Source organism: Gobio gobio (genome assembly GCF_949357685.1).
Source record: "Gobio gobio genome assembly, chromosome: 4".
In the NCBI taxonomy this organism is placed as follows: domain Eukaryota; kingdom Metazoa; phylum Chordata; class Actinopteri; order Cypriniformes; family Gobionidae; genus Gobio; species Gobio gobio.
In genome coordinates this window covers 51,521,230-51,531,331 of record NC_137100.1, presented here as the reverse complement: position 1 = coordinate 51,531,331, position 10,102 = coordinate 51,521,230, and the positions used below count along the sequence as shown (strand labels likewise).

Genomic DNA, 10,102 nt, shown 5'->3' with positions numbered 1-10,102 from the left:
AAATTAAAGCATAAATCCAGTAAAAACTAGAAGGAAATGAAAGTTGCACAATAATTTATTACAATATAAAATAGCTTTTTTAGAAGTAGTAAAATAAATTAAAGCTATGTTTAAATAGATCAAACTAAAGTGCTTGAAAATAGTGGAAACCCCAAATTTCAAAGATTTTGATGAAAAAAATTCCCTAACATTGGGAATAAAACATTTCAACAATCTTCCTAAATAACATTTTGAACAGCTCTAAAGCAATTGTAATATCCCTTGATTTATACATCACTGAATAATCATATCACAAAAGAAGAAAATGTACTTCAGTTACATTTCAAACGTATCCTTTTAAAATAAACCTTAAAAAAACCTTGTGATGTAAAACAAAATCAGAGATTATGCTCTAGGTAATGGCAAAGTTTAACTATTACTCAAACAGAGTTTGACAGAAATTCATTTTTGAACATAATTCTTTACTATAGCCTGCCAGTTCATCTTGTGCAAAGAGAGAAATGTGTCCAATAAGCTGTAGAGTTAATAATAAATGTACTTTAGCTGATAAAGTGTCTGAACATCAAAACTAAAGGAACTGCAAATTTTCAGCATTTCACAGACCTGTTCTTTTTAAACTTAGCTTAAACTTGGATTTTGAGACTAGAAACAAATTCTAATTATACAGATAAACACCACACAAGTATGATTATGAATATTGTTCCCATACAGGCAGCAGTTCATGTTGGCTACATTACCATTAACTCAAAATCAGAAGGATTTAGTTGCTGAAAGATGTAAGGATATGACCTAATACTGTTCATTCAGTGGAAAAGAAAAGCTTTTCGTTCATTTTAAATTTAAAACTGGGTAAAATATGGACATTTCAAAGGGTCAAAAACCAAACTTTGGATTTATAATGACACTATCTACACATTAAATTAATATGGATCCACAATTTGTCCATGTACTGAAGGTCCCATGCTAGCAGTATAAGGTTGGACAGTGATTTATTTCAGAGGCTGATGTGGACCATATGGCACTTCAATTTACATGCATGTGCAATCTTTTTCCATCTACCAACATGCATCTTTCAGCCATGCACAGGTATGGTGTGTTTACAGTCAGGGCAGGCGTGATTACTAGACCCGGGCAGCCCGACTGCATGCTCAGTTGTGGCTATCAGTAGCGTATCAAGTGTAATTTCTGTGCATTTCGCAATGAATCGAATAAAGGGCCTAACGTCGCCCTCGTTGGCTGTGTCCAGGGCGGCGTAATACTCCGCCCTCTGCTCTTTCCGAATGGTGATCGGTGGATAACTAGCTTGCATTAGAATTAAATTCATGAGCAGCCGGGATGTCCGTCCGTTCCCGTCCACAAACGGATGCACGTAAACCAGTTTATAGTGCGCTAGAGCTGCGAACTCCACCGGGTGCAGATGCAGCGCTTCCTCAGTGTTCAACCACTGCACCAGCTCCTGCATGTGCCTGTCTAAGTCCTGCGGGTGCGGTGGGATGTGATGTCCCACGAACACCTGGCTAGCACGGAAACGCCCGGCTTCCACGGGATCGGCGTAGCCTAGAACCCGCCGATGAATCTCTAGGATGTCAGTTACAGTGATCTCCCCAGCACGGGACAGCAGGGTGGTGTTGATGTACTTCATGGCTACATCTACGCCAATTGCCTCGTTCTGTTCTTGAAGACTCTTACCAGGTACAGCATATCTGGTCTCAATAATATGGCGAATCTCCGAAAGAGTGAGCGTGTTGCCTTCGATAGCAACGGTGTGGTAAATATGATGGTAGTAGGTCTCCTCCATGACCCGACGCAAGGCAGAGTTGCCCTTGGGGATGGACATGAGACGTCGCACCTTTCCATCGATGATTCCAAAGTGGCGTTGATCTATTTCCTCTACTAAAGGGAGTGTGCGATCCCTGCTCACCAGAGCCTTCTCGTTGCAAGGCGAGATGGTGAGGGCCTTGGTGTAGAGGTGGTCAGCTTGAACAACATCTTTTTCCTCCTCCAGAATGGTTCCCAGTTCAGTGAGCGCCTCCACAAACTCAGGGTTCATGTTGAGCGCATGGACGAGCAGCTTATGAGCTTTCTCTCTCTTTCCATTTTTCTTCATCTCCAAAGCCTGCTGGAGAGCCGCCTTTGCCTCCAACCGAGTCTCTGTAAATAAACAGATGGTCAGCGTTACACAACATGGCATTCCAGCTGAAAGATGCAAAATCAATAGGCACCATCACTCGTCTTGAATGCAAGCTTCACTTTTTTCAGTCGTATTGAATGTGAATTTATGACAGTAAATTGCTTTTCATCTGATCGCGATGATCTTCTAATGAGTTTTAGTGTCTGTCAAGCATTCAAAAGCTAGATAAGATAAAAACACATTAGAATGAAAAAAAACTGTCAAAAAGAAATCCCATTTGCAAACCTTTTTACTTATTATTGTATTAAACATATTTGAATATCTACGGAACAGGAAATTCAACAAGAACAAAATGAGTGACTAAGAGTACAAAAATTACTAAAAATAAAAATAAATTAAAGCGAAATAGAAATGTTTTAAAAAAATACTCTTTTAAAACAACATTATTAATACACCGATCAGGCATAACATTATGACCTAATATTGTGTTGGTCACCCTTTTGCTGCCAAAACAGCCCTGACCCGTCAACGCATGGACTCCACTAGACCCCTGAAGGTGTGCTGCGGTATTTGGCACCAAGATGTTAGCAGCAGATCCTTTAAGTCCTGTAAGGCGAGTTGGGGCCTCCATGGACTTGGACTTGTTTGTTCAGAACATCCTACAGATGCTCGACTGGATTGAGATCTGGGGAATTTGGAGGCCAAGTCAACACCTCAAAACTCCTTGTGCTCCTCAAACTATTCCTGAACCATTTTTGTGTCGTGGGAGGGCGCATTATCCTGCTGAAAGAGGCCACAGCCACCAGGCAATACCATTTCCATGAAAAGGTGTACATGGTCTGCAACAATGCTTAGGTAGGTGGTACATATCAAAGTAACATCCACACAGCAGGACCCAAGCTTTCCCAGCAGAACATTGCCCAAAGCATCACACTGCCTAGTGCCTACGCCGGCTTGCCTTCTTCCCATAGTGCATCCTGGTGCCATGTGCTCCCCAGATAAGCGACCCGTACCCGGCCATCCACATGATGTAAAAGAAAACGTGATTCATCAGACCAGGCAACCTTATTCCATTACTCCATGGTCCAGTACCGTTGCTCACGTGCCCGCTGTTGGCACTTTTGGCTGTGGACAGGGGTCAGCACGGGCACCCTGACTGGTCTGCGGCTATGCAGCCCCATTTGCATTAAACTGCAATGGCATGCACTGAGTATTCTGACACCTTTCTATCAGAACCAGCATTATCTTCTTGAGCAATTACAGTAGCCCATCTGTTTGATCGGACCACACAGGCCAGCCTTCGCTCCCCACGTACATCAATGAGCCTTGGCCAGCAATGACCCAGTCACGGTTCACCACTGTTCCTTCCTTCCCACTAACAAGTGCAGTGATGAAGAGATAATCAGGGTTATTCACTTCACCTGTCATGTTATGCCTGATCAGTGTAAATGTAAAAATGTAAACACATTATATGCGTTTTTTTAGGCTTGAAAAATATATTGCAATTGAAAAGCCTCTATAGTTTTCTTTGATGGACTATTAAAAATCCTAGACCATAGAGCATATTGACGTTACACTTCTGCCTAGGATGAATTCTCTTCTATTGGACTTTATTTGAATATATTGCAATTATTATACACTGAAACAGGGTGTCTGAAATAAATATAATTCAAAATATTAATACATTTAGAGTGAAGTAGAAGGATTAATCTATTATGTAATTGTTTTTTAAAGATTATGAAGACATTTTTAATTTGGAATAACAAATAATTCAACAATATGTTATGCACGCAATAAGTCCAGGCACATGCATTAAGAACGTAAATAGAGTCGCTTTTGATTCATGTTGCCCGACGACATTCAGCCACTCAATCACAAAAAGTTAGCAGCATCTTCAACTGTACCTTTACTGGGCTTGATTTTTTGTGGCAGGAGGTCTAGAGCTGTGAATGGGACAGTCAGGCTGGTCGTGTGGACTACAGGCCGCTGGACACCCCCCCACAGCTGGCAGCGCAGAAGAGCAATACCCTTCAGCGTGGAACAGCATTGCTCCTCTACGCCCGCTAAAGGCAGCAACAGAAGAAATACAGATCCCAAGAGGGCAAAAAGAATGGGTCCCCAACCCCAGAGCAGAGGACTGCTGCTGGCATGACGCAATACTGCTAGAGCTGCCATCAATCAAGGAATCCGGATTTCTCAGGCCACATGTCCGACATTCTAGCCTGAAAACCTGTGAGAAATAAGGGGAGAGAAGGTTAAGACACTAGCCTCCAGTTTACAGACAATGCTTAAACCCAGACTAAAGTGCATGTTTGAGCTGTTTTAACTGAAAGCAACTTGCACTGACATATCCTAAAACATGTCCCTGCTATTGTTTCATCTCAAGATGCACACCAAATGTTTTTTTGTAAAAGCTGCTTAAATTTCCTAATTGAACTAAGGCCTAATCCTGGTTTATTCTAAGCCCTGTCTGTGAAACCGGGCCAAAATGCTAAATCAATATAATTGTATTTTTTCTCCTTGCAGTCAAATGTGACTCAGGTGGATCCTGTGACTCGGACACTTTATGAAATAGTCCGAATGTTCCTTCTTATGTCCAGTGATTTGTAACCACATTAAGAATAATTTTAATGTTCTTTGGTAATCTGATGATCAGAGTAAAATGTACTTATGGTCAGCAGAGGCCACAAATATGATCATTTACATCTTTTAAAGCACCTAACCAGTTTTTGAAATGTATAACGACGTTACCCGTCTTATATGCCGTTTTAAACACACTGACATTTTAATTATTTAATAACACAATAGGTCAATACTTCTAATATTGTAGAACAAGACATTTCCACACCTGACACCTGAAAGATCGCCCGATTGTAGACACAATAAGATAAACAGTTATACAGCAGTTTAGACAAGCCATTACACCATTCATGCATTTCTACATAAAGACTTTCGCCAAACCCTAAAACCGGCGGCTAGTTAACGTTACGTCCTTTATAAAATGTAAAACAAGACGCAAATGTTCAGACATACCTTATTGGTTATAGACGTGATATTCTCAATATAAATTATGGATTTGATCAGAAATGCCTGCCCTGGTGTTAGCAACGTCAACTTCCGCGAAAAGAGTATCGCCTACTTGTAAGCTTAAAGTTGATTGGTTGATTTTACTTAGTATGTGCTCACTGATTGGTCAGTTATTTGCCACACACCCTCGTGCAGCAACCATGGCAGCAACACATTTTTCAGATCGTGAAACTACATGATTGGACAAGACGGGTCCGTTGGTGTGTGGTATGTAATGTTATTTATGCCGCATTCACGTGCTATCGGAAATGTCCTACTTCCCACTTATGAAGTCGTGATTACGAGCTCATCGCGTTGAAATTTTGACTTGAAATAGCGTTCATGTCCAATTTTTTTTTAACTTGGAAACTATTTACGAACGATAATTCCGATAGCATGTGAATTCAGCATTAATATAATAAGGATTTTTTTGCTGGTTACAATATTATTTTACTAGAGATATTTATTCACGAAATATTATTGTTTTTTTGTGTGTGTTTTTTTTAGGAAAGCTTTACTGTCGTTGTTGTGAATAAAATGAGTCTATAAAATGTTTTTTTTTTTCAAAAGGAGTTTTGCTAATGTGCTTTTATTTCAGGTTTCTACCTGGCAATTGTAAACTCTAGGAGTCAGTATTGCCTCAGTAATAAAATAAATGACAGCTCTTTTTTTAATTCCTTGTTTTTGCTCTTTCACATCTGAGACACCAACCGTTATCATGTGATTATGTTGCAGTGAAGAAGACATGGCTCTTATCTCACAAATAAGTTCTGCATTTCAGAAATCCCTAAAACACAAGACAAGTCCTTAGTAGTCCATATACATCATATAACATCCTGTGAATTATTGTCTAAAATTATGTGGATGTTTAGCACCTGGACATTTATCAATTTCTTCTTTCAGTATGAAATTACTTCAATGCACATGACATGTAAACTTTCATACAATAACTTCAAAATGTTTTATTCTGGTCTAATTTGTGCTGCCATATCAATACATCTGAAAAAGTTATTATAGGTTGTAGTTCTTCTTATAGATATGTTTCACTTGCTTACTTTACTAAAACTTTATTGACAACTTCAGTCTTTTCTGGAGTCAAAGACAGACAACTGTTTGAATCAGATGGCCTCCACGGCTCCACCCAAACAAACGTGGTGCAACAGTGCCAAAGGACAATCCTTCAGCAGTGTGTGGACTCAACAAAAATGGCACACATACACACACACACACCTGGTGCTGGTGAGTGTGTGAATGACCACAGGACTACACATCAGCACCTGTGGTCAACGTGGTCAATATATCCCACAAGGACATTAATAAAACACACACCAGCCACAACAACCACTGCTCACGAACACAATCCCAGCTGAGCCCTTGTTCCCACAAAGTATACTCTCTGACGATCTAGAACTGCTCCAAGATTTCGCAACCAAGGATAAGGTGACCAGATTTCTGAAATGGAAAACGGGGACATTTCCTATTTGAGTAGTCAAAATATCACACAAAAACCTAATTTGTTATTATCTATTAATTAAACAGGGACAATATATTTTTGAATGTTTTTTGTTGTCGTTGTTGTTGTGGGTGTTATGTTAATGGTAAGCACGAGACGGACACTGCGAGTAGCATACCATAAAGTTTACTTCCTGTCTGTTCACCGTATGTGTCCGAGTAACATCAGATCTTAAACAATTATTCCCTTTACAGAACACCTCCCCTGTTAAATAATGAACCCCCCTCCCCTTTTAGATAAGATCTCGGGGCTGACGACTGAGACACCACAGATCCCTGCCTTTTCTCCAATGGCAACCATACTTTTTGCCATGGCTGCAAAACTGGAAGGGCTCTGGCCCTGTGACGTCTGTTGTAGAAATGTTGCTGTTTTCTCCTTCATTTTGCTTCACTACACTGGAACTCTCTCATTCCAGGCCAGCATGGAGACAACTTTTTCTTGAGCTGAGGTAAAGTGAATATCCATTCCCTAGTGTCAGGAGTGCTCTTTCCTTATCTCCGCCTCCTTTCCACAAACCTTTCACAGTACCCACTGCAAGCTCTGCTTCTCCGTTTGCTTGCGGAAACAATGGGCTACTTGTCACGTGATCAAAACCATAGTCAGTTCCAAAGTCCCTGAAGAGAACTGAACTGTACTGGGGCCCACTGTCAGACACCACTGTTTCTGGGATGTCGTATCGACTGAACACTTCTTTCAAAGCAAATATGACTGTACTTGAGGTGGATACTTTAAGTCTTGCCACCTTACCGAGAAAAATAGTCAACAACAAGCAGATATCAGTTCCAATACGTTGCCATGGTCTTTCCGGAATGGGTGTTGACAACAAGGGCTCACTCCAAGCATTCCTGTGTTGAGCATAGACACTACATCGTTCCACCAGCTGGCTAATGTGTACTGACAGACCCGGCCACCACACCGCCTGACATGCTCTGGCCCCCTGGTGGCCTTCATGAAGAATTTTCAGTATCTCTTGCCATATGGATCTGGGTATGACAATCCTTTGCCCTCTCAAAAGAAGGTCTCCAGCTATGGAAAAAGGACCTCATTCTTTCCAATATGGCCTCAGCTCTTTCTGCAGGTGACTTTTCTCTGCAAGAGACCAGAGGCTTGTGATCTGGTTCAAGGGTGAACTTTAACCCCAGCAGATAGGAAGAAAGGCGTTCCCAAGCCCACGTCGCTGCTAAAGCTTCCTTCTCTATCTGTGCGTAGTGTTTTTCTGCATCTGACAACCCTCAGGAAATTTAAACCACCGGCTTCCATAATCCATCCTCGGGTTGTTTTTGGGTCAGCACTCCTTCTAACCCAAACGAGGACGCATCTGCTGACAGTCTGGTTTCATATGTTGGGGAGTACTGGGCCAGAATTGGAGTCGAACTGAGCTCCCTCTTTATTTTCTGGTGTATTCCAACACCATTCATTCTTTTCTGACAGCAGATCTTTAAATGGACATGTGATTGAAGCCAGGTGCGGCACACACACACAAAAAAAAAAAAATCAAACAATGAAAACAGTTAACTTATATGTATACTAAACTAATAGTTTACTAGACAAATACTTGTAGCACATTGTGGCAAGCAGCGAGGCTGAGGGGCCGTGAGAGCGGGACGAGGCTGCGGTCATTAATGATGATGAGCGCCAGCTGCGTGCCACATCGGCCTGGTCTCTCACGGAGGAGTGACGGCAGCATAAAGGAGGAGCGACAACAGTGAAGGCCTGTAAGTTATGTTTTAAACGTTTTGGTATGTGTGTGTGCGCGGCAGTCGTCCATGAGGGGCTGCCGCTTTTACTTTCAGTTTGTGTTTATTTTGAATTAAAATATTTTAATGTTTGCCGCTTCCCGCCTCCTTCTTCCCATAACAACGAACTCTACCTACTACACACATTTTTTAGTTAATGAAAGTAGGCTATTTGAAGTATACTCTTAGACCGCACTCTTTAGCATGTCTGCAAAATGTTACTCACCCAAAACATTTAATTCATGCTTCAAAATCTAGTTATGGTGTCAGTAAATTGGCCATTGCCCCCAAAATTAAAAGTGTTTTTGTCATTGTGTGAGCCACACTGGTCAAAATGTTTAGATGTTTTTTCACCATGGAAATATTTGTTATATACAAAATGCATGCCCCCCCCCCCTTTGTTGATACTAACTGCTTTCTATTCTATATAATAATGTCAGTTTTGTCTAGATGAATTCTCTTAGATCACACTGAGCTTTTTACTGTAAATACAGATTCAGACAGTATACACGGGTTTCCTGTTTACAAACATTACAGGGTGCGTGCGCATCCTGGAGGCAGAAAGACAGATCGCTCAGCTGGTCCGCTACTGCAACAACCTTAAGTATTGAAGCTTTCCTTATTGTTTGTATATAACTGCTGGCTTAATAAAACGTGATTTTAGTTGGATCTGTTTGTCTGTCTTTAATTTTGCAGTGTTGCTGTGATACATGTATGAATGATTATGTTAGGCTAGTAATGTACTAGCCGCATACAGCGCCAATTTGTTTTTATTTACGTTAAGCTTGTTTACGTTACTTTACGACCTGCCACATTTCATGACTGCACATATATACACAAAATACTAAACTGTAAATAAAATATTTGACAATGGATTACGTGGGAAGCCTTAGTACCTCCGACCGTGCCGATTATATAAAAAAAACTTACTCTCAGCAATGGTGAGATCTTGCCAGATCCTTACGCTATACATGACGATCTGTGGATTGTGGATGACAAAAAATGGCCAGCAATTGAATGGCCTGATATATACAATTATCTAATTCAGACACCAAGTGTGTATACTAGAGAAACAGAGCGTACAAATCCCTCGATGCATACAACTACGTGCGGTCATGTGCAGCTTGTTAAATACTTTGATGCTGCACCGGATTTTTGCGTGTTGAGGTCAGGTGTGCTCCCTAGTCAAAGGCAAGGGATTAAAGCCAAGCCTTATGATGCCTGGGTGTATGTCCACAAGGCCCTTGGGTACATCCTCACAGCTAACTGCAAATGCATGGCAGGGTACGTCTACCTATCAAAATGTACCTGCAATAACAAAAATAATTTTTTGGCAAACGCATGCTTCCCCCTAGGTACATCAGGCACCCAGCACTGGCTCTGTTGGTACAATTAACCACGCAGCAACTCCTTGGCATTTTGACTTACAGACACGCCGCTACTAACCTACAACACGAGAGGTTTCTTCTTTCTGCCTCTCGGGTGCGTGCGCAAGCAGTGATGACGTCGCCGAGAAATCCATGTATAGGTAAAAAAATTACTGGAAAAAGTCAATGTTGTACACAAAAAGAAAATGAACATTTGTATTTATGCAATACATTTATTTTTTGAAGAAATGTGTTACATGTAAGCTTAAAATTCACAGTTTGTTCATTT

General features: G+C 41.0%; 1 protein-coding gene across 2 annotated transcripts; it reads right to left on the bottom strand.

Annotated features, from left to right (window-relative positions):
- Window positions 1-38: 38 nt before the first annotated feature.
- On the bottom strand, window positions 39-5,261 carry ficd (FIC domain protein adenylyltransferase). 2 transcript variants are annotated; one of them, XM_079814223.1, is made up of 4 exons: window positions 5,165-5,261; window positions 4,220-4,361; window positions 4,036-4,159; window positions 39-2,151 (listed from the first exon to the last, which is right to left on the bottom strand). In XM_079814223.1, exons 2-4 carry the CDS (start codon window positions 4,304-4,306, stop codon window positions 1,073-1,075), a joined length of 1,290 nt encoding a protein of 429 aa, XP_079670349.1. In that variant the 5' UTR covers window positions 4,307-4,361; window positions 5,165-5,261; the 3' UTR covers window positions 39-1,072. The 2 variants fall into 2 exon arrangements, with proteins under 2 accessions (XP_079670349.1, XP_079670348.1); XM_079814222.1 differs by having other exon boundaries at window positions 4,036-4,361.
- Between the last annotated feature and the right edge of the window lie 4,841 nt (window positions 5,262-10,102).

What these genes read in the sequence shown, in the direction of transcription:
- ficd (XM_079814222.1), bottom strand. Translation starts at nt 4,306, where the DNA reads ATGGCAGCTCTAGCAGTATTGCGTCATGCCAGCAGCAGTCCTCTGCTC. An exon ending in AAAAATCAAGCCCAGTAAAG is followed by an intron (nt 2,152 to 4,035) that starts GTACAGTTGAAG and finishes GTTTATTTACAG; the next exon opens with AGACTCGGTTGGAGGCAAAG.